The sequence below is a fragment of the Schistosoma haematobium genome, chromosome 4 (genome assembly GCF_000699445.3).
Source record: "Schistosoma haematobium chromosome 4, whole genome shotgun sequence".
Lineage (NCBI taxonomy): Eukaryota > Metazoa > Platyhelminthes > Trematoda > Strigeidida > Schistosomatidae > Schistosoma > Schistosoma haematobium.
Genome location: NC_067199.1, coordinates 631,877 through 657,873, shown reverse-complemented (window position 1 = coordinate 657,873; position 25,997 = coordinate 631,877). Strand labels below are relative to the sequence as shown.

Sequence of the window (25,997 nt, the reverse complement as noted above, 5' to 3'; positions counted from 1 at the left end):
ATGAAGTGAAGTGAAATGGGTTTTTTTTTCTTTTCCATTAACTTATAGAAATATGTCAACACAAAGTTATTATCGATAGAATCAGTGACCTGAATCAATAAGCTTTCTATAGTTTGCATTTAATAAGTTCATAGACTGATGCCACATTCTGAATGCACTATATATATTGAAACATTTTAACATCTGTTTTCTATTATAAAGAAAGAAAAATAACGTTGAAATGGTCAGTGAATCAAGACAAGTAAAAGATCTCCATTTACCAAAATGCACAATGCAGATTGGTGTTGGAGACGGTTGCAAAAAAGTTAGGGGTGGCCAAATCAAAACAGTCAGTCAGTCAATAACAACGTAGAACTTCGTAAGTACGTACATCAGTTCGAGTTGCCACACCACATTAGCACAGAGATGCAGTTGTCGATTCAAATACCGTAGTGGTAGAGGTACCAAGAGTGTAAGCAGTAATCGGGAAGATTAGGGTTTGGGGATGTTATTTATAGAGTATAATTCAGTGAAATAAATTTGGAAAGAAAATAAAGGACATGAAAAATTCAGAAGATTAGAATTTGGGAGAACACAAAGAGTGGATGCACCTGCACCATTGCAAACGATTTTGAGCCATGTCATTCAGGGTCTCTAACCATCGGTTGCTATCATCTCGTGGTCCCCAACCAGGTAGTCTACACCTACCAACATGGCTCAGTCCACTTGTCAGTGACTTCATGAACTTGTGCCATGTTTTGGTTTGGCCGCCCCTACCTTTCTTACAACCTACCCCTATACCACTGAACATAGCACGTCGAGGTAGTCGGTCGTTGGGCATACGTAACACGTGTCCCAGCCATCTCAACTGATGAAGTTTCACTACTTCATCCATTGATTTGCCATCCTTACCTAGTACCCGTTTCCTAACAACTGCGTCACTTACTCGATGGTCCCATGATATACGAGCAATGTTTCGAAGACACCTATGGTCGAATACTAGTAACCTACGAATATCCTCTACTCTTACCGGCCATGTTTCACTGCCATAAAGTAGGACGGAACGAACTGCTGCGCAGCAAACACGTCCTTTGGTTGATAGACGGATATCTCGCCTACGCCATAAATGGCGCAAGTTGGTAAAAGCTAGTCGAGCCTTCTGTATCCGTGCTGAGATTTCGTCACACACCAGACCACAAGGGTTGATCAGACTTCCAAGATAAGTAAAGCGGTCGACACACTCAACTACTTCACTCCCTATCACTAGTTCGGGTGTCGATGTAACCCAATCCTGAAGCAACATTTTGCATTTCGAGGGAGAGAATCGCATCCCGAACATGCTTGCATTGTTGCTTAGAGTGGTCAGAAGACTCTGCATTTTATCAGCGTCTTCACCAAATAGAACTATGTCATCAGCATATTCGAAGTCAACAAGTGAATCTCCTGGTAGAAGTTCAACCCCTGTAAATTTAGATGAGGAGAGTGTTATCTCTAAAAGTACGTCAATGACAAAGTTGAACAAGAATGGGGAAAGTGGACAGCCCTGACGAACACCACTTGAGGTAATCAATTCTGATGACAGTTCGCCATAAGCTCTCACTCTACCAGTTGTGTTCGAGTGGAGAGCCTTTAATGAGATTAATGTACTTCTTTGGTACTCCTTTCAGTGACAAACACTGCCATAGAACCTCACGATCAACAGAGTCGAATGCCGCCTTAAGGTCGAGAAATACTACCATTGTGGAGCGTCTGAATGTGTGTCTGTGTTCTAGAACTTGACGTAGTGTGAATATCTGATCTATACAACCACGTCCAGGTCGAAAACCGGCCTGGTTTTCTCTAATCTGCTTTTCACGAGCTTTGATTAGGCGTAGAAGTCACTAACTTCTAGTCTTAACCATGTTAGTAGATGCAAACTACTTGATTGAGATCTGTGTGACTATCTTAACCAATGGTTAAAGACTGTGGGTGACATGGCTCAGAATCGATCACAATGGAGTAGGTGTATAAACTCTTCGTCTTCCCTTAAATCGTGAGATTAAAATTACTTTATATATTTCTTTGTAATTGTTTCTTCATGTACTATATCCTTGTACACAATTTTTCTTCTATATATTACTACCGTTGAATTAACTATTCGTATGAATTTGGTGTTCATCTTGTTGTGGTAATGAGGTGTGGCAATTTTAATCGATTTATATATGTGCCTAGTTCTATATTGTAGCTGACTGAATCCCTGCAAATGAGATATGTTCAATGAACTTTTTGAGAAATCTATATCCTGAGATTTGATTGCACACAAACGACGAACTAAAAGCAATCATTATACAATATTTCCATGATTTCCGGGGTATTTTGTTACATAAAAATAAACACTAATCATTTCATAAATAAGCATAAATGGTTCATATATTATAAAATTTTATTTTTCTACTAAAGAAAAAAAGACAGATTTTAAATAGACAAACATCATAGAACACATGAAATCGAAAAATGATTTCACTGATTACGTCATTTGTAGTTTTGTATCTGGGTAGAAAAAATTAAATTGAACTGGTAACAAGCGTAAAGAAAGCTTAGGATATCGACTCCATAATTACAACAACTAGTTTTACAATAACTAAGATGATTATGAATATGATCCTCATGAGGTGTTGTTTTACACGAATAACTAAGTTAGACTAAGTGAATGAAATCTCTATAGGAATAAATGTATGAATTTATAGATTTGAAGTGAAAGTGATACGTTCGGTAAACGAAACAAAACAAACAATAACACCTTGAAAATGTTGAATTGATGTGCAATTTGAGATATTCAATGAAATATAGACCTTTTAGATGAAATGATGTAAAAATCAATCCCAATAATGTCACTTTAGATCTTAAGTTTCAATATACTTTCATATGAACTTTTTTTAATCATATTATTATGGATAGAATTATGATTTTGATTAATTTTCTACTTATTATGTTCATTTATGTGGATAGAACACACACATTGAGGAGAGTAGCTAACTCTCACAAGGAAAACTCTCACTTGAAATCCTCAAGACCAAATAAGCAGAAGAGGAAGAGACCAAAGAACATATTATGCCGAGAAATGGAGACAGACATAATAAGAATGAAACAACAACTGAATAGAACTAGAAAGGAAGACCTAGAACAGAGTGGATTGGAGAACACTAGTCGTCGATCTATGCTCCATTAGGAGTAATAGTCGTAAGTAAGTAACTAAGTAAGTAAGTATGTTCATTTATGATATAATAACTTAGACTATTAAACTTTATATTCATAATTGATTACAGATTCGAGATCGAACTATAAGAAAAAATGATTATCATCAAAAATTAGTGAAAAGAAAAAGAAGAATATTCTCTTTGTTTTGTTTTTTTTAAATGTTAAATTGTAAAAAAAGTAATTTCAATTCTGTACTTTGTTTCAATCAATTAAATTGTCAATCATTAACATAGTAAGTAGTAGCAGTAGCAGTAGTAAGATATACACACATTTCTTACTATCCTAATATCATACATACACATATATAGATGATATAAAGAAAGGAGTAAGTGCAGATTATGTATACTTATTTAGTAACAATTACTAATTTTATATTTCTTCCTTTTTCTTGTGTTTTTTTTCTTTTTTGGAAAGAAAACAATCATGGTAAATATGATAAAAGATACAATTTAATATGAAAAATTCTTTAAAAAATAAAAAAAGAAGTAGGTTACATAGTTTTGAATGTTTATATACACAATAGTGTAGTAATTTAGCCAACAACAACAACAACAACAACAAACAAATAAAAATAACTAACAACAATGCATACAATCTAATTGAGAAAATATTATGATTAATGAAACGTTGACGATGGGGGGGATGAGACTTTGTTTCCTATCTTGAAATATACAATTATAACCTATACCTTGATGTAGAGAGAGTATGTTAAAATATAAGTGAAATGACGAATACAGGTTTTTGGCAAATAAATCAGGCTAATGATGAATATACAGGATACAGAAGATTCAAACCAATGGTGTACATGGGCTCCAGTATCCTGAGGGAACAAATGGTGTATGAACCTATTGTTAGTCACTGGCTACCACGGGACTGCATCTCCTGACGTTGCTCCACTGTCTTGTAGATTAGACCTGTAGATTGAAGCCTCACGGTGTGACCTCCTAAGAAAACCACATGTTTCAGTATTCCAGCCCTCATACAAATCGAACGATTTGTGTGGCGCATATCTATTTGGTATCTCCTTGTATCAGTGTTTATGTATTTAAATAAATAAATGCACAGGAGAACCAAAATCGTTTGATTCGAAAACAGTAGTACAGACACGACATAAAATCAGGTGGAAAAAGATGGAGTACGAACACTGATGACTACGAGGCTAAAGCATCTAGTGACATGGCTTCACTAACTTGAAAATTAAACATTTAGGTTGAAGTAACGAAAGATGATTTCTTAAGAAACTACCTTCGGGATGTTAGTCTGACTGTAAAAGGTCGGATCTACAACGCGTCGGTGAGAGCAGTTTTGCTCTATGCTTGTGAAACCTGGTCTCTCCGAGTTGAGGATGTTAGACGACTCTCTGTGTTCGATCACCGCTGTCTCCGAAGGATTGCTGACATCCAGTGGCAACACCATGTCAGTAATGCAGAGGTTCGGCATCGTGTGTTCTGACGCAGAGACGATAATCCAGTTGGTGTCACCATCTTGAAACACCGACTTCGGTGGCTTGGACATGTTCTACGAATGTTGTCCCAGAGAATTCCACGTCGTGCATTATTTGCCGACTCTGGGACTGGTTGGAAAAAGCGGAGAGGTGGTCAGTGCATGACATGGTGTCGTGGTATGAAAGAAAGCTGCAAAGGACTGGATTCAGTCGGTCCTTCACGGCTCCCTGGTTGGGGTCTGAGAGATGGTGCTACACAGTGGCTAAAGACGTTATCAGATATGGCTCAGAATAGAAGCCAGTGGCGATCCTGCTGTAAGCTTCCTTTACTTTCTTTATAGAAAAGTGGTTGTGTCTCCCTTACCTGAAAGATTTCTTCTGATTGTACCTTTCCGTTCCCTCGTTACTACCACACTACCTTACACCAATCTCTTCGTTATTGTTCTCTTTTTCTTTTGCGCTCCTTAGTTTTTTTTCTTCTGTTTCTCTTCGAATTCTCATTGTTTTGTGTGGCGCATATATATTGGCGCTCTCTTGTACCAATATTCATATGTTCAAATAAATAAATAAATAAGAAGCTACCTAATTGTTTATGTATTCAGGAAGTATCAGAACTCTAATACCATTCATGAGAATGAGTCAAACAAAGAATTATATAACAAAAAAGTGGAATTCTCTTCATTATGTTCATAACCCATTTATAATTCACTTTACGAGCAAGTCAGACACATATAGTAATGGCATACATGTTTATACCAAAAACCCTCTAGACAGCTAGTATAGTTCATAATGATTTAATCAGTTAGTTATAACGTAGAACCTGGTATGTATGTACATCATTTCAAGTTGCTATACCTCAATAGCATACAGAGATGAAATTTTCAGGTTAAATTTCGGAGGCAGCAGCAGTATCGGCGGTAGTAGAAAAGACGGCATCGAATATAAATTTTAAAAAAGTACAAATTATTCGGGTAAAAACACGAACATGTTATGAGGGATTCAGCTCAGAATTCGAAGGAGAACAGATTCACCTGTGCAATTGCAAACAATTTCAGGCCGTGCCATTCAACCTATCTGACCATTGGTTACGAGAATCATATGGACCCCCAGCCAGGTAGTCTGTATTTATTAAATATGGCTTAGTTCAATTGTTGATGACTCTATGGACTGATGCTGTTTCTTCGTTTGACAGGCCCTAGTTTCCTTCAGCCTATTTCTACACTCCAAAACATCACCCGTCGAGGTGAACAGTAGTTGAGTACACATAACACATATCCCGACCACCTCAGTTGATGAAGATTTACTACCTCATCAATTGGTTGCCCATACTTACTAGGCACCCTATTCCTAACACAGACATTGCTTACTCAGTGGTCCAAAATACACAAGCAATAGTTCGAAGACACCTATGACCGAACACTAGTAACCTACAAGCATTCTCTATCCTTAATGGTAATTTTTCACACCCAAAAATTAGGGCGGGGAGAACTGCTGCGCAGTAAACTTGTTTACTGGTTGGCAGACGGTTATCTTGCCTACATCACAAGTGACGCAAATTGGAAAAATCCAATTTAGCCTTCTGAATCCGTGCCAAGATATGTAGCTACGTCGGTGTAGGTCAAATGAGGACTCAGGTTATTGTTTAATGAGGATTGGGGAGTTAAGATGCATGGCTAACCCTCATACAACTTATTGCACAATCGTGCACACGATAGTTGTGTATAGTGGAAGCAGCGACTGATGAAAACAACAGTTAATTACTTGTCTTTTTTCCCAGCTAAAAGTAACATAAATTAGGTGACATTGAGCGTGAAATTGTGACTTACTGGTTGATGTCTTTTGATACAATGAGCGAAAACTGTTAGATAAGAGCTAAAAATACTTATCCATTTCTCAAACTATAGTAAGTGGAATGGTGAAATCAAATTCCTAAACTCTGTTGAAGCATAAATAAATACACTATCTTAAAGTATAAATTAGAATAAAATTGCAACAATACTAACCTTACTACTTCGAATACTTGACGCACCACTAAGATCATCAACACTTTGTGCAGAACTGGTTGGTGAATTACCATTAGTACGTGGAGTAGAATATGTATCGACTTTTTTACTTCTATGACGATTAACATGAACAGGATTCGATGGTTTAACGAACAGATCTGCGTCAGTGAATCTGCGGCAGGCAATATTTAATAAAGGAGGATTCATATTTTCATTATCAGAGGATAAACCACCGCCAGTACCACTGTCGATTTTTAATTCATTCACATTATATCTTGTACGATTTTTGTTATGTTTTGCAAATGTATCAGGGATAGTATTACAGAATCCCTTATTTTGATTTTTTTTAAAAAAGCAAGACAAAACACATAAGAATATACAAAATAATAAGTTTAAATTATTAAAAATTTAATGAATTTTGTAAATTGATTAATCCATAAGTTGCTTTCATCATCAGGAATCAACACCAATCACAGAACTACCTTCAACAAAATAAAGAATTAAGATTAGACTGTTTTATGAATCAGACAGTAAACAGATAAATGTCTTTGGAACACCAATCACATATTGTGAAGCCGTCTAATTAGTAATATTCAGATCAAGAGTCAACGTCGACATAGTGAGAGTGAATTGACAAAATTTTTTTAAAAAAATGATGTAGAAGAAAAGACATTCAAAACAGACGAAGAAAAAGTGTAAAATACTATTGAAATCCAACATTTGAAAGATTTGAGAAATGTTATTATTTCATTTATCATTTATTTCGAGATGTTTCACTCAAGGTCAATAATCGTTAATTAGGATTAGATTTCGAACTTTAACGAGAAAGACTGAAAATGTTACAGTTGTATATAACTAAATACCAAATAAATCAAAGCATAATTGCAAATGGTTCACACGAAAACGTTTACAGAGTTTCACGACTACAATGGATGAGCATTATATATATTCAAGTTTTATAATTTATATGACTGACAAACAGCCAAATTATATTAATATAGCACCATAGATGAAGTTTATTGAAATACCTTTTTGAAAACTCACTGAGTGATATGTCTCAGAAACAATCACAATTACGTAAGTGTATACACTCTTTGTCTTACCTTAAACCATGAGATTAAAATCGCTTTATATCTTTCTTTCTACCAACTAATTCTTCCTTCCTGTATTATATCTATATACACAATCTTTCTTTTATATATTACCACCATCGAATTAACTACTTTTATGAATTCGGTGTTTATCTTATTGGGCTAATGAGGTGTGGGGACCTGGACCGATGTATATGATGATAGCCAATTACAAGTTATATTGAGATGTACGCTATTCATGTTTGTAGATATGAGTAGTGTGTAAGACGACCAGTCGGAAGTGGAATTTCTGCGAACGGAAAGTTGAGAAAATTGAAATGAAAAGAGAGAAGGAAATTGAAAGCAATCAAAATAAAAGGAATGAAGGAACAAGAAAGCTTTTAAGAGACAATTAAAATAAAAGATGTGCAAATGATGTACGATTTTCACATTTCGCTAAACCACTGTGTGATTGTGCATCAAGCAATAAATCGGTTCCCCTCACCTGAATGTTGAATGTTCATTTACTACAATATCACTTAAGAGCCTCCACCCAGGAAATTCGAATCACCCTACATAGATCACACTAACATTCACTGACTTTATGGACTGGTGCTATGTTTCGGCTTTACTATGTGGCTGAGCATGTGTCAGATATATCTCAGTTGTAGGACTCAAAATGACGATATATGGTGCCCCCTTGTACCAATATTTATGTGTTCAAATAAATAAATAAGTCATATAACAACTCAAAGATAAGATTTTATAGCCCGCAATCTAGTGACCTTTGTAATATAATTGTTTAAAACACTGGAAGTAGGGGATGTTCAGGTACCAAAAACTCATGCAAAGACATATAGAGAAAGTATATACTCACAGGTTTTCGATCCGAAGTTGGGATATTTACATTCTGGATACTGGAAGACAACGAGTGTGATGATTTACAGCCATTATTATTATTATTGTTATCGTTATTAGTATTGGCAGACTTGATAAGATTAGGATGTGTAGTTAATACATAATCCATAGCTTTACTGTCCACAGATGCAGAGATAAGTGCTTCACTAAACGATTGTATATCTTTGGGAAGGGGTTGATAACCAGCGGCTAATGGTGAAGGAGTTGATTCTAGTTCAAAATTACTATCTTGCCTAGATTTGATATGCAAATTCTTTTGGTGGTCATTTGATAATGAAGAGGGAACAGTTCTAGAAGCGGGATTGCTACCAACATTGCTTACAGGAGGTTCTTTATTGTGAGAATTATTACGATGCATTTTTCGACCACTCGCTCTGATTCGATTAGGTGATTTATTTACGTTGTCAGTAGTCATTTGGCTCAAAGTGCCAACTATATCATTTGAATTGATCACCTGTAATGAGAGGGGATCGGAATTCTATAATGATGGCCATGAAACAATATACACAGACGAGTTGGTTGTAAAATCTTTAGTGTTTATCGAGTATTATAAATCACGAAGGTAAGTACCACAATAATGTGGTTTAGTTTATTTAGTGTTGTGTTTTAAGCCGATTAGAGAGATATTTCAAATCTAGATGTGTTAGCGGGACATAGACTAGATTAAAGCATGCTCAATGCATATTGCTTTGGTGCACGCTGATTGGCTAATTCTTATCCAATCAGCACTAGTCGATAGTTGGAGAATACTCTAGAATCTTCTCATGTAAAAAACTATAAATATACTGACGTTTTCTCTATTGTGCTTCTGATTTGCTATTTGGAATATAATCTCTTTCCTGTTCAACCGTGTTCTGATTTGGGGACTTGTCGAGTGAATCGGTGTCCGAGAATACTAAGCAATAGGAATAGCTGGGTCATAACCGTAAGAAGAAAGAGGTTATAACAAGGTGGTAATCTCATTAGTATATATGTACTGAAATACAAACTAAATTGAGACTGGGACATTGGGTTTTCTGAATGGTGTACGTCAATCAGTACTGAGAATTATAATACAGTTGTTATATAATCAGTGCCACTATCAATAGTTGCTCTCATTGGTCATAATAACCATGACTGCTATAGAAAATAATACATTTTCTTGTTTCAGCTTAAAGTTGGTAGGAAAGCTAATTGGTGAATAATCGAAACATAATTTAGCTTGCCAAATAATTCAAATTTTTAACTATTTGTGTCTTTTCTAACCACATATCTAAGTTATTCAACTAGAGAACAGTGCCAACAGTTCTAAGTCGTTTTAAATATGTGGTTAGTACACAGTGATCTAAGTCCTATAAGTCAGTTAAATCTCGGTTAGCTCAGTGGTAACGTTTCGGATTATGAAGCTGGGTTACCAGAATTTATATCACACAGGGAATATCAGTTCCATTAAGATTTCAGGTACGCCTTGATGATGAGGACCAACTAGCACAAAATCTAAGACCAGGAGTACCCTAGAGACTATTATTAACCACCTAACATCAAAGCATAGTGCACGCGTTGCGAGTTATTCATGCTAGTGAGTTTATTGCAGCTTGATTGATAGGGTGTGAGACCTTGTTTGTTAAACAGTATCATGTCAGTACGAGCAATCTTTTTTATGTATGTATATATAGATAGATTTATTGGCAGGTTGATTAGATATAGAACATTTCAATTCAATACATTATAAAATTGGAAAACGTAGTTTGTATGAAATGCCCAGTAATTAGAAGTGTTTAAAATTAAAAATTGCATGGGAACAGGATTTATTACTGAAAGACAAAAGTGAAATAAAACCAACTATGATAGTCAGTAAAAAGAAGAACTTGGATCGTTCATTCGCATTGAGGCTTCAAGCTAAGAGAAGTCGACTTCACTCTAGATTGAATCCCGCTTGATCAAATAAGCACTGTTAAGTGAAAATTACAAGATACATAGAAAGGGAGCGGGAATAATAGTAGGGAGGGCATACAACCACCTCTCTCCATTGTTCCATTCGAGCAGTGGGGTTAGGCAGGGTTGCCCAATCTCACCATTCCTCTTCAACTTTGCCATCGATGACATTCTACAAACAGCTCTGATGAATGTAAATAATGGTGGTGTGGATCTGTTGCCTGGAGAAAGAATTCTCGATCTTGAGTATGCAGATGATATTGTCTTACTGTGCGATAATGACCAAGCCATGCAATCCGCACTTAATCAGTTGGCAATCAATGTCCGTAGGTACGGTATGTGCTTTGCACCTTCGAAGTGCAAAGTACTTCTACAAGACTGGCAGGATTCCAATCCTGTACTCACCCTGGATACTGAGCAGATAGAAGTAGTTGAGAAGTTCGTGTATCTAGGTAGCTGCGTAAGTGCTGGTGGGGGTGAGTGTGAGTGATGAGATCAATGCACGTATAGTGAAAGCCAGAGTGGCTTATGCCAATCTGGGCCATTTCGGCGCCTTCGTGATGTTATTCTGACTGTAAAAGGTCGGATCTACAACGCGTCGGTGAGAGCAGTTTTGCTCTATGCTTGTGAAACCTGGTCTCTCCGAGTTGAGGATGTTAGACGACTCTCTGTGTTCGATCACCGCTGTCTCCGAAGGATTGCTGACATCCAGTGGCAACACCATGTCAGTAATGCAGAGGTTCGGCATCGTGTGTTCTGACGCAGAGACGATAATCCAGTTGGTGTCACCATCTTGAAACACCGACTTCGGTGGCTTGGACATGTTCTACGAATGTTGTCCCAGAGAATTCCACGTCGTGCATTATTTGCCGACTCTGGGACTGGTTGGAAAAAGCGGAGAGGTGGTCAGTGCATGACATGGTGTCGTGGTATGAAAGAAAGCTGCAAAGGACTGGATTCAGTCGGTCCTTCACGGCTCCCTGGTTGGGGTCTGAGAGATGGTGCTACACAGTGGCTAAAGACGTTATCAGATATGGCTCAGAATAGAAGCCAGTGGCGATCCTGCTGTAAGCTTCCTTTACTTTCTTTATAGAAAAGTGGTTGTGTCTCCCTTACCTGAAAGATTTCTTTTGATTGTACCTTTCCGTTCCCTCGTTACTACCACACTACCTTACACCAATCTCTTCCTTATTGTTCTTTTTTTTTTTACCCTCCTTACCTTTTTTTCTTTTTCCTTCTGTTTAATTTCTCATTATTTTGTGTGACGCATCTATATTTGGTGCACTCTCGTACCAATATGTATGTGTTCAAATAAATAAAGAAATAGTATCGATAGCATTAAAAATGTTAAACAATAATGATGTTTAAATGGTTTGAGTTGAGAAGACTTTAGGTTGAAACGTCAGAATTAAAAAAGGTACATCATTTGTTGAAGAATTCAGCTTTAACTTAATAGGCAATAATCCCTAACTTTAGTTTAAGTTATTCTGTCATAGGAAATGTGTGAAACTTAAGGTAGAGTATCTAAAAGCCGTATTGCATAACATCAGAGATTCCCAATGCTTTGTATTTTAATAAAATTGATATTATTGTAACCAATGGATTGCAATACTTGTACCTTCAACTACCATCAAGAAGGTACAAATATTTGTAAATGGTTGTCTACGGAAGATACTCAACATCGATTGGCCGGATACCATCAGCAACAACCTACTGTGGTAGAGAACAAACCAACTTCCAGCTGAAGAAATTAGGAAAAGACGATGGAAATGGATAAGACATACATTACGCAAATCATCAAACTGCATCACGAGGCAAGCCCTAACTTGGAATCGTGAATGTAAGCAGAAAATAGGAAGGCCAAAGAACACATTACGTCGGATAATAGAAGCAGATATGGAAAGGATGAATAGGAACTGGAAGGAGCTGGAAAGGATTGGTTGGGACAGGGTTGGATGCAGAATGCTGGTGAGCGACCTATGCTTCTTCACGAGGAGTAACAGGCATAAGTAATGTATTGCAATGATTTACGACTAAATTCAACTTCACCATCCGTACTTTTATTTTATTTTATCAATATAAACATTGTAAAATTTCAACAGTGAGGAACTAACGAGAGAGAAAAAATGCCCAACTAACCTGAGTTTCAACTGGATAACTTGATCGTAAATGTGAAGGTTGTAATCGATTACGTAGATGTAATTCTTTCAATCGATTAGGATCTAAATAAGTTAAAACAAAATACACACAATTATTTATAACATGTAAATTAGAATAAAACATACTTGATCATGCTTTATAACTAAAGCATTAAATGAATATGGTAATAAAAACCAAAACAACAAAGACAATAAAGAGATACACAGTTTGAATGAAAGAAAATTGGATTGTTTGTAAAAATGAAGCAGAATATGGATATCAGTTAATGAGGGTTTTATAAAAAGTTCCAAATTCCTGTTAAAGAGACAGACAACATTGCCAAATAAGGTTTAGTAAATATGCGTCGATGAAACATGTAGATTAAATTCAATCATGCATTAATTAAGCCATGAGATATACATGTTGCGTAAAGAGACTAAAGATATAATCATGTTACCGAAACTCCAAGAAGATGGTATTGGGTCAGAAAGTCTAGAACCGGAACCATTGAATCGAAATGCTAAAATAATAATAGAATTGAGAATATTACAAACTAAATCTAAAACAAACAATAGTTAAATTTCACACGACTACCATAATCCTCATTAAAATGTATGCCGCGTAATTAATTTAATCGAGTTAACGAATGTTAAATATAATCCCTGCATTCGATTATATCAACATCTTACCAGCATTGTTATTGTACTTAACAATAATTCTATCCTAAGCAGAATTTGAGAGAATCATAGCAGATCTTTTATTTCAAACAAATGAATAAATTATTGTTATTAGAATCAGTTTATGATACTTAATGTCTAGCAGTTACGTAAAATGGTGAACTCATCAGATACACAGAAGCTACATTTGTACATTCTTCACTCTTAACGATTATTTATTTAAAATCTCAGTATATGTGAACCACAACGTAAGTCATTTTAACAAACCTTCTATACCACAAATTTTAACATTGTTAAGTGATTGGATATTCACGAAAACTACCGTGCAAATGACTCCGTCAGTAACAACGTAGAACTTCGTAAGTACATACATCAGTTCGAGTTGCCACACCACATTAGCACAGAGATGCAGTTTGTCAATTCAAATACCGTAGTGGTAGAGGTAGTAAGAGTATAAGTAGTAATCTGAAAGATTCGGGTTTGAAGATGTTATTTAAAAAGTATAATCCAGTGAAATAAATTTGGAAAGAGAAAAAAAAAGACAAGGAGGAATCAGGAGATTAGAACTTGGAAGAACACAAAGAGTGGATGCACCTGCACCATTGCAAACGATTTTGAGCCATGTCATTCAGGGTCTCTAACCATCGGTTGCTATCATCTCGTGGTCCCCAACCAGGTAGTCTACACCTACCAATATGGCTCAGTTCACTTGTCAGTGACTTCATGGATTTGTGCCATGTTTTGATCTAACCGCCTCTAGCTTTCTTCCAATGTACTCCTACATCATAAAACATCGCACGTCGAGGCAGTCGGTCGTTGGGCATACGTAACACATGTCCCAGCCATCTCAACTGATGAAGTTTCACTACTTCATCCATTGATTTGCCATCCTTACCTAGTACCCGTTTCCTAACAACTCCGTTACTTACTCAATGGTCCCACGATATACGAGCAATATTTCGAAAACACCTATGGTCGAATACTAGTAACCTACGAATATCCTCTACTCTTACCGGCCATGTTTCACTGCCATAAAGTAGGACGGAACGAACTGCTGCGCAGCAAACACGTCCTTTGGTTGATAGACGGATATTTCGCCTACGCCATAAATGACGCAAGTTGGTAAAAGCTAGTCGAGCCTTCTGTATCCGTGCTGAGATTTCGTCACACACCAGACCACAAGGGTTGATCAGACTTCCAAGATAAGTAAAGCGATCGATACGCTCAACTACTTCACTCCCTATCACTAGTTCGGGTGTCGATGTAACCCAATCCTGAAGCAACATTTTGCATTTCGAGGGAGAGAATGGCATGCCGAACATGTTTGCATTGTAGCTAATGACTAATGTGTTCGATATTAATTGTGCAAATAAAAGTGGTAATATGGTCATGTTGAATTGCTTAATAAACTAATAATTTATTGGAAATACATTTTTGTAGCCATTACTGTAAAAAATATAAGATTAGATGATGATGAAATAAAAATGATATCTATCAAGCTATAATACAAAATTGTATTTCATTTCATTCAATTCATCAATAGATAGATATATACACCTATAGCAACAAAGAGGATCATTTTTTTCTATGAAAACGTCTTGATAATCATTTCCAATGATACATGGATACAGAAATGACAGTTAAAACAGATGACATGTTTTCTTAAAAATGTAATAATGATGATAATAATAAATTTGTGCATTACAATAGATTGAATTGTTTGTTCTATGTGTGTTGTATGTGAATCGATCATATTACTTAATTAAGAGAGCTTTATTATTAGTAGTATTATTATTATATACGACTAATTTAATTAGACTATTTAATAATAAGGAATACAGCTATAAATCGACACTATCATCTTATAAATGTAAGTCATTAAGATTAGGATACTATATAGAGGATTACGTTGGTGTTCTATATTTTCTAACAGCTAAGTTGACTTATGATTGCGAAGCATTGATGATCGTTTTGAACACTATCAGGAAAAATGCACTACTACATAAATATAACATGTAGTAAATTAATGATGAAAACAGTAGCTCTCAACTATCGGGGTTACACGCTAAAACAAATATTTACTTAATTTTGAGTATCCAGATTATATTAACAGCTCTCATAATGAAAATTGTGGTTGAAAACCCAATAAGGGTGATTATTACGAACTCCTATACTAGAACAGCATAGAGTTAGATCAGCAAAATACGCTCGACTAGACAAGAATGTGACATGAATGTCACTTACATATAGTTGAGATTTCTTACCGAATGTTTCATTTACTTATTTGTGGCTTTTTTGGATACCCTTAGCTTTTCTCAGTTGACGTACCTATTTACGCCTTGGATCGGACTATTAACGGTTGGATACATCTGAAATCGTAAAAACCTATCGCCATCATCAAGCGTTGAACCCAGAAATTCAACGAGATATTCTCAGAAAAAATATCAACTTCTCATCGGGAGGTTAAGGTTATCAAAACAACAATATTACAAAGCTGATTCCCTAACCCAATAAATTCCATCAACCTAGTATCATAGTAAGATTATTTATCTTAAAAGTCAGAGTAACAAATAAGTGAACTCAAACAGAACTGAATAACAGAATGATACAATTGATAGTATGTAATCACTGTAAAAAGAAACTAAAGATCAATGAAAAGAAATGAACAAAATGTACAGTAATTTAAAAGCAAAATATAAACGAGATATAATAATAATAATAAATACCAGAAGATAAGGGGGAACTACTCCTTAAATTCTTCGAGATTGATGGCATAAACCCGACAGATTGTGAATGATTTTGAAGCATCGATTGACCATTATGTGATGTGTTAGTTTGCAAATTATTTGTTGTTAGCTTAGTATTCTGGCATCCTGTAGAAAAAAACGAACCCATTAAAGCAAAGAAATACCATATTGCAATCAGTAGTAACACACAGGTTAAAATATTAGAAATCACCAAACAATGAATGATAATTCAGTACAAAAAAATACATTCATGGTCCAAGACAAGCCTGTTCGAATAAATACACTAAAATCCGTCTCTAGAGGTAGGGTCTCAACAAGTAGGGAGCTAACACGAAAATTACCCACAAAACGTCGTGTGTAACCAGCCTCAAACAGTTGTCCCTATGGCACTACTGTCACACTCAGGTCACTATGACCACCTTTAATCCAATTTCCTTTTCAGGTACCTCCAGAAGAACCCTTCCATGGTGTGGCCAACCGGGAAGTGATAACCGTCCTCATACCTCTAACACCACTCAAGACCACTGACTTAACTGATCCATCAAGTACATGCTAATACATTCAAATTTAAATCACAATATTGGTATGGAAGTTAATGACGCAAACCATCTAGATGTTCGAACCAAAGTAGGTTTCAAACTTAAAACTTGTAGGTTAAAAACCGAGTGCTTTAGATATTAAGATACCAATCCATTAACGTTCAAATTTAATATGCTAACGACATTAAATATAATGTAGAAAAATGAGCACAGAATTAAAAAACATAACTTGAAGCTTTGATTCGAGATTTATATTCTTCGTTAATTATTTGCTTTAACACATAGATATTGGTACAAAGAGGCACCAAATACATATGCGCTACACAAATCTCATTCGATATGTGTGAGGGCTGTGATACTGCCTGGGTGCCCAAACCGAAGTAGGTGGTTCTCTTAGGGGGCCACACCTGGAGCCTTCGACCTGAATGTGTGATCCACAAGGCAGTGGAGCATCGTAAGGAGATGCAGTCCCATGGTAGCCGGTGACCAACGATTGGTCCATACGCCATTTGTTCCCGCAGGATACTGGAGCCCATGAGCACCATTGGTTTGGGATCAGGGTTTTCCAACTCCCCTAGGTGGACTCTCCATCTCCACCAACCCGGTTAAAGCGCCGGACATTCGCTTTTCGTCTTCTCAATCTTGTAAACAACACCGGTGGCGCGAGAAGGCAGTGAGTAGGACTTCCCTGGCAGAGGCTATATATTAATTATCTACAAAGATCATTTTAAATAACTTAATAGTGAAAGACTGGAATCTCAAACATTCAGTTTGAACATCATTTACCATCTAATTTAATTTGGTTTATCTCTTAGTGTAATCTAATTAATTATAGGGCACTAAATACAGATTGTTGTACTTGGATTCAAACCATACTGAACGCGAAGGTTAATGTTAAGTAATAATCAGCTGCTCAGCCTAAAGTAAGAGGAAGGAAGTTCGTATTTGAAACCATTAATCGAACCACTTTGGTTACACTATCTGATCATAATAGTTTGTTTAAAGTATTAGTAATGTCATCCATTTTGATATGAAAAGTGGTCATGACAACCGAAAAACAATAAATTAGTACTTGGTTACTGCATTACACTAAAATAAATAATTCAGTATTAAAACTGTAGATTAGCTAAACAGACTTTACTATACAAAGCATAATGAAATAGAAAGGAAGATATGATGACTTCGATGAGATGATATACCAACTGAGAAGAACAAAACTATAAAACATATGCAAATATTAACTAATAAATACAGAATGATAATTACATGAGGCATATTTAGTTTCTTTCGAATGTAAATTAATTACAAACAATGATGGCATCATTTCCAACAATGATTTCATGAGTATATATCTATATAAACTGTTATCTTGTTTAATAGTCAATGTAAACAAACTACTTTTTACATTGAACAAATGAATAATGAGAAATGGAATTTTGTTAAATACTATACATATTCATAAAATAAACAGTGTGAAGAATGCATGCATTCATATAGAATTGCCTTAAGCATAATGTCAACACCAACAGTGTAAATTGTTGTCATTACTGTTGTTATAGTTACATATACACAAAAATATACACACACCAAGTTGGTTATAGATAGTCAATACGTCAACTCTTGAAATAATCGTAATAATGACTATTAATCGTCAGAAATTTGGCAGTGTAAACAATGATAACATATACATAAATGTGTTGTATGATGTGAAAAGCCTAGATATGTGACTTAATGACCTGAATACTCAATACTATTGATTAGATGATCAAGGTTGAAAATCTTGATTTACAGTATTTATCATTGACAAAAACTGAATCTGATTAAAAGTTAACAACCAAAAAGTTGAAAGAAAAACAGAACCAGAAACTTATTCTTTTACGATGAATTAATATGACAGCCGAGAACTAAACTCAATAATTAAGTCTGAATTTCACTTATTCACCATACAATCCAATTATATTTTATACACCCATTAATCATGTCTACTTTCATGCTAAACATTATCCATAAAAAGATTACACTTCATTAAGAAATCAACCTACCCTAATGATTAGTTGTGCTATCTTTTCACTACACCTCGTATGGATGTTTATTTCTATGGTAGTAGAGTGTAGTGACCAGCTCTATCACATATCTAAAACATCATATTGTTTTACATCACTTACTATCAGTCAGTATTTTGTCTATCACTATGACAAACCAAAACGTATTGCTCAACATTATGGAAACTTTAAAACTTCTCCCAAACACAGTTCCATTCGGAACATTTATACCAAAAAGAAATGAAGTGTTGAATAAAAAGAATCATACAGTAACCAAGAGTGTAAAAAAAATAGGATTCGATGATTGTTCAGTAACTAATGAAATTATTGGATCATCATTATATAATATATATGACGTAAAAATAAACATAAGCCTAAGAAAGGAGGTGATTTAGTGATTCAAGTACAATGTCTAAAATTCATGAGATGACAGATATGAAACCGGCTTTAGTTACATATTTCAATTACAACGGTCGCGTAGTATTATTAATATTTATACCACTAGTGAAAAGCACGATTAAAATCGAAGTACGAAAAACTGTACTCAACAGATTACGTTTTAGGACCTTGTAGAGAAATAAAGACGTTACTGAACTTTGCAGTGATACATTTCCGAGTGTCCATACAGTGTGAAATCAACGAGTCTATCATATATTTTATTAAACAAGAAATCTATAATAAAAATCTCAGCAAACACAAGCCAAATTTATCACGAAAGTATACTAGAATTAATTGTTTTGAATAGTCGTATAGAGTGTAATAAATAAAACATATCACAAAAACAGGCTACAAAACAATCTGAATATCAAAACTAACCTGAATCAACAGGTTGAGATACCGGAGAAACTTGACTTAAATCTGTGTAAGCTGAAGAATCAGCATCGGTATCTTGCTCTCTTTGTTCAACATCATCACCATCTTCATCAACAAACTCGTAATTAAAACCATTTGACTGATATTGATTCTTTGGTATCACTAAAGGAGTATTTTTCAGAGCATGTTGATTGTTATGAACATCCGTGAGATAGGGATACACGTTTACAGATGAAGAATTAACTTGTGTGGAGGATTGATGCTAGTGAAAGATGACCGATAAAAGAAATGTAGGAAAAACGAGATTTTAGTGAATAAATTTACTGAACTTCATTTTCATTTGATGTGATAGTATACAGAAGAACTGTGAGAAACTATGAAACTTATCGAATTTAAATTAGAAGTAAATGAAAGTAAACCGATAGCCCAGTTGTTAAAGCAGTCGACTTGTAGTCACTAAGTTGCAGGTTTACATCCTGCAACACTTAAATCGGTTTGGACAACCAAGTATCAACTCGCAATTAACATTTAGTGTGACTCGCAAACAATTACACAAACCAATAAGCGATAAGTTGAATACACAACTTGAAAGAAAGTGAGCATTATAAAAACATGATCAAGCACTAACTAAATACAAAATAATGAATGATGGCAGTTAACAATACGAGAGACGGGGCTTTGATGTATATGAATTAATACATGACTTGAATAAACCACCTTTCTGATAATGAGAGACATAGAAATTAAAATAATAGATCGATGGATTACATGACTTACGGTATACTTTGTTCGCCTTACCTAGTAAGCTTTAAGAACAATGATGTCTAATATATAAAAGTCATGCATCTTAAATATGAAAAAGATGTCAACATTAGCATGCAATTCTAAAGTGGAAAGCTATATTCATATTTTCGTTAAAATAGGAAGTATGATAAAAAACTAAGAGCAGAAAAGCCTATGCTAATTATACGTTGATCACATGCATGTATATAATATACGTATACAGAAGAGCTGGGGAATTACATTTCTTAGACGTACTTCAGAATTCTCCTCTTCCTCTGATAAGATCTGTACAATATCAAATTAAGAGATACTATTTGATTTAACATAAATATAGTGTGTTAAACAAGTTCATAAAGCAAAGGGCAAGAAATTCCTACAATATAAACAAAACAAACACTGGGAAACTGATTGCATGTGTACAGCAGACAAAAATTCATGAAAAGAGAATAGACAAAGTTGAAGAAATTACGAAACATAGTGATTTCTGTTAATCAGTACTCTTTCATACATGTCAAGTATATTACTCATCAATGAAACTAACTGGAAAGAGGTAAAAAGATGAGAGATTCGTTTAGTCAGTCAGGAGTTTAGAACGTGGCACATATATGGGTCAGTTTAAGCTGCCGCAACATATCAGCACAACGAGATGAACGTTATCAAGACAAATATCAGAGTAGTAGAAATAGTAGTATCAGTGATTTTAGAAAAGATTAGGTTTAGGCAGAGATTCGGGAAGAATGGAATTGATGGAATAAAAAGTATTAAGTAATATTGAAGCATAATATCTAGAAGAAAGTCAAGTGTAAATGCATTTGAACCATGGTGACTGATGAGATATGTCCCATAAAGTTTCTAATCGCTAATCACATTTATTGTGATAAAACATTAGAATATGAAAAAATTAAGGTAACTAGAAATAAAATACCAAGTTTTACCTCATTAAATTGTTCACGCAATCGAATGGCAAACTCTTCCAATTCTTGTGTTTTAGAAGCAAGTCGATCTAACTGTTTTGAATCCGTACGTAATTTTGAATGACGTTTTTTACTCTTTAAATATCTTGACTCTTCATTATTAGGATAATTATATTCTGGCTTACGGGACTCATCGTTTAAGCGACTACTTACAATGCACGAATAATCACGATGATAGTGATGATTTAATTTACTCTTAACTTCATGTGGATATATTGATGATCGGATTTGATGTGATGGTGAAACATTAAGATCAACGTGATCATGATCGCTATCCTCCCAATCTTCAAGTGAATCGCTAAGACATCTTTGATTGACTTTATATCCCTTGGAATATAAGCCATTACCATTACAAATACCATTATTATTATTATCACCATTGGGCATTGAAGAGGGTAAACGTAGATTTGATGAGATAATCGGTGCACTTTTTCTAATATGATTCGAATATTCAACTGGTTTGCATTCCGAATTTTGTTTTAATGAATCTACCAAAATTCTAGTCGTTTCTAGTTCACGTTGTAAGTCAGAATTACGTTCAGCTACACGAGCACGTTCTGCTTCTAGACGACGACATTCAAATGTTGTCTCTAATAATTGTTGCTTGAGAAAAGAAAAGAAAGAATTTCAGAAAAAAATTACGTTGTAATGATAAAATGATAGAAAGTGGTTGAAGTAGAAGTCAACATATAGAGTTATTGATTAGTGAGATATAAACTTCCTACTTTACATATTTATTCATTCTGCTGAGTGGTTGGGAGAACCTTATCGCAGAATCGGGATGTTGTTTACGAAATTAAGAGGATGAAAAGCAAATGTAAGGTAATTTAACCGGGTTTGTAGGTACGGAGGATCCACTTAGAGGTGTTGGAAAACTCTGATTCCAAACCAATAAAGCACACGGGCTCCAGGATCCTGGGGGGACAAATGGCACATAAACCTGTTGTTGGTTACTGACTACCATGGGACCGCATCTCCTAACGTTATATCCATTCCTTTGTTAATAAGACCTATGGGTCGAATTCACGGAGAGTGACCACACCCTAGGAATACCAGCCGTCTTAATTTGGGCAGACGGACAGTGTTCCAAACCACACATTAATTTATTATAACTACTTTGTGTAGCGCATACATGTCTCTACCAATATTTTTGTGTTCAGATAATAAATAAACTCAGTCATATCAACAAGAAAAAGTGGATAAACATTTATACATGTACGTCAAATTATCAATTAGTATCTGTTTAACATAGAACAGATGGTTAACTCAAATAACCAAATTTCAGAAGTAAAATGATACTCAAATTTGTATCTGGACAAATGAGTCAGTTTGTAATTATTAAGTTACATATTTGAACAGTGTTTAGCTTTATCCAATTCGAACAGGTGGACAGTATCATTAACAATCACAAAAAGTATGCAGTTAAAAGCCCATCATATAGATGTGTGTTGGCATACGTTTAACATTTTTTTTCTCGGCATTTATTAGAAACACAACAACTAGGACTAATATACAAGTTGAATTCGACATTCTCTAACTAAACGATACAGAGGAGAATCTTAGAAAAATTAAAAACAAACAGGAAAAAAACTCGTGGTGACAGTCCAGACGAACAAGGAAGCAGTAAAGAACATTTACATGAGTAAATATTTGTGACTGACATTGAACAATGTTATTTATCAATCTAACCATTTTATATTATCACACAACAGGTTACCATAACGACAACAAATACAAATAATGTATATGCTATATAATGGCCTGTTCGTGCTGTGGATAATTGATTCATGCGATCATTGATCGGAATATCTATACATGTGACGTGGATGTGCATATGAATTGTGCGAATGGTCTACCAGGGCGCTTGGTACCTGGTGGTTGCGCCACAGGATTGAGCTGTACTATTCAAATTGTAGCGTTAAAGCCTATCAATCAGTCAGTAACAACGTAGAACTTCGCACGTACGTAAATCAGTTCGAGTTGTCACACCACATTAACACAGAGATGCAGTTGTCAACTCAAATTCCGTAGTGGTAGAGGTAGTAAGAGTATAAGCAGTAATCGGGAAGATTAGGGTTTGGAGATGTTATTTAACGAGTATAATCCAGTGAAATAAATTTGAAAAGAAAATGAAAGACATGAAGAATTCAGAAGATTAGAATTTGGGAGAACACAAAGAGTGGATGCACTTGCGCCATTGCAAACGATTTTGAGCCATGTCACTCGAGGTCTCTAACCATCGGTTGCCATCATCTCGTGGGTCACAACCAGGTAGTCTACACCTACCAACATGGCTCAGTCCACTTCTCAGTGACTTCATGAATTTGTACCATGTTTTGGTCTGGCCGCCCCTTAAATTTTTTCCAACCTACTCCTAAACCATAAAACATCGCACATCGAGGCAGTCGGTGGAGCGTAGTCAGCTTATGCGCAAGCTGACAAGAAGTCGACGCAATGACCGTGAAGTGTTGGGTAGCGAAAGCAAGGGAGGTGGAATAGGCAGCGGCAATAGGCGACAGCAGACAACTGTTCAGACTTGTTAAGGAACCCAGTATTAGGAACCCGACTGTTAGCGGAACAATCTCAGAAAAAGATGGATATATTATACATTCTCAATCCAGGAGATTGGATCGATGGTCAGAACACTTTAGAGATCAGTTCAACTGGACTTCAGTCACACTTCGGTTTCCCACGATCTCCAGTCAACCTGAATGGCAAGTTAATGTAGGTCCTCCGACTCTTTACGAAGTTGAGAAAGCCATAGGAAATCTGAAGCGAGGGAGAGCAGCAGGCCCTGACAGGTTTACTCCTGAGATTTTTAAGGATGCTAGTCCAGTATTAGCAGTGAGATTAACTAAGGTCTTAGGTAGGATTTGGAAACTGGACGTAATCCCGTCTGAATGGTCGGATATCATTCCATGCTGCCTCGGAGTGGGCATCACATACATGGCTGCCTAACTGTTTTCCTAGTTGTTCCTGAAATATACTCTTAGCTTGACTATCATTAAGTAGGCTCCTAAGAGGTTTCCTTGCAGCGTCTTTCCTACGTCCAGTAAGACGCAGACAGATACGCGCTCGCACTAGAGCATGATCTGAATCTAGGCATGTGCTCCAGAATGAGCGACAGTCTTCTATCCAGCCCCTCCATCGGTGGCTGATACCGATGTGATCTATTTGGGTCCAACGTTGGGACGAATTAGGGGGTCTCCATGTTAAAAAATATTTTTGCTTGTGCTTAAAGTTAGTCTTTGCAAGAAACAGGCGGTTATCTCAGCATAGCTGCAACAGACGGTCGGCATTGTCTGTTCTTTGAGCCACGACGATATAAGATCCACCCAGGTGTCTTTCCCTTTCACTTAGTTCACCTACTTGAGCATTAGTCACCAACCACTATTACCACATCAGAGCGCCTAGCTTTTCGGAGAAGGTCGGAAAGCTTTCTGTACAACTCATCTTTTACATTGTCTGAGCTGCAGTCAGCGGGAGAACAGGCAGAAACGACGAATAGGCAACGACGAGTGTCCCTATCTTTTCGAGTCCTTATTGTTCCGTTTAGTCGGACAGCGCACAAACGACTGTCTACTGGGATCCACTTTAAGAGAGCCAGGTCTGCGTTTCGGAGACGCAGCACACATCGATGGCGCGAGATTCTAAAGTCCTGGCTAATGAAGCCTGTTGTCCTGTTTGGCAGTGATCGAACGTTAAAAGCTCCTACGTGTAGTTTAGAGCGTGGTTTCAGGAGACCGAGAATAACGTTCTGCATACTCGAATCATTTGCCCTAGCGGTGCGAGGTGATAAAAGTACGTGAGAAGGGTTAGTCGGGGAGATAAGAGTGGTATCAGAAAGTGTAGGAAGGATTTGAATGTGATCAACTTGGTCTCGTGTGCTGTTATGGGTATGAGGGCTGATGTCACTTCTCGGCTGCCCACACCGAGGAAGGGTATTTCTTGAGGAAACTGAAAAGGAAGTTGGATTAGTGTTGGTCTTAACGACCTGGGAGCGTGACCGCAGAGCCCAAGGGACAACTACTTGAGACCGGTCGTGCACGGCCTTTTTGTGGGAGGTTTTTAATATGTTAGCTCCGTTCTTCAAAGGGCCTTACCGCCGGAGACGGAAATCCGTGAGGTAGGGTGAGGTGTGACATTTTTAGGGTCGACCATTTCTAACCCCACCCCTCCTTGTGAGAAGGAAGCATCGCTGCAGATGCTGGTTATCCGAGGGAAACACATTACTGCTGCCACACCCCTCTACAGTCAGCAGTACGACTTCGCCTATATGGTGTATAGTTCTCCTGTGAAGCGGGATTGAGCTGTACTGTTTGGGTTGTCACGTGAAAGTCGGGATGATGTCTAGTTCTCCTGAAAACCAACGTAAAATTACCCTGACCCACAAGGGTATATTATATAACTATATAACTAACTATATACTATAAATACATATCATAGTTATCACATCCATTAGGTGTGTCGTGTTTTCTAAAATATACGTAATAGTATTATTATTATTATTATTATTATTATTATTATTATTATTATTATTATTATTATTATAAAAACGTTAAAATGATCGGGGTTCGTTTTTTTTTAAATGAACAAGTTCGTATAGTGTAACAGGAATGCCCTGAAATAAGCTACTTCAAATAATCAATAAATAGGTTAGTTAGATCTGAAATAAATTAAAGTAACTAATACACAATTTGATAATTGAACAAAACACC

At 36.1% G+C, this 25,997-nt stretch overlaps 1 protein-coding gene across 2 annotated transcripts in view; it reads right to left on the bottom strand.

Annotated features, from left to right (window-relative positions):
- The window catches only part of MS3_00007162 (uncharacterized protein), a 54,999-nt gene that overhangs the window by 4,999 nt on the left and 24,003 nt on the right, over positions 1-25,997 (bottom strand). Inside the window, exons 15-22 of one of the 2 annotated variants that reach the window (XM_051215417.1) lie at positions 21,241-21,882; positions 20,561-20,590; positions 19,526-19,784; positions 16,108-16,254; positions 13,162-13,224; positions 12,705-12,787; positions 8,611-9,105; positions 6,664-6,993 (exon numbers count right to left, since the gene is read on the bottom strand). In XM_051215417.1, the coding sequence (XP_051065918.1) occupies positions 6,664-6,993; positions 8,611-9,105; positions 12,705-12,787; positions 13,162-13,224; positions 16,108-16,254; positions 19,526-19,784; positions 20,561-20,590; positions 21,241-21,882 (2,049 nt within the window). Of the gene's footprint in view, positions 1-3,558; positions 6,994-8,610; positions 20,591-21,240; positions 21,883-25,997 lie in introns of those variants that run through there. The other variant, XM_051215418.1, reaches the window with a different exon arrangement.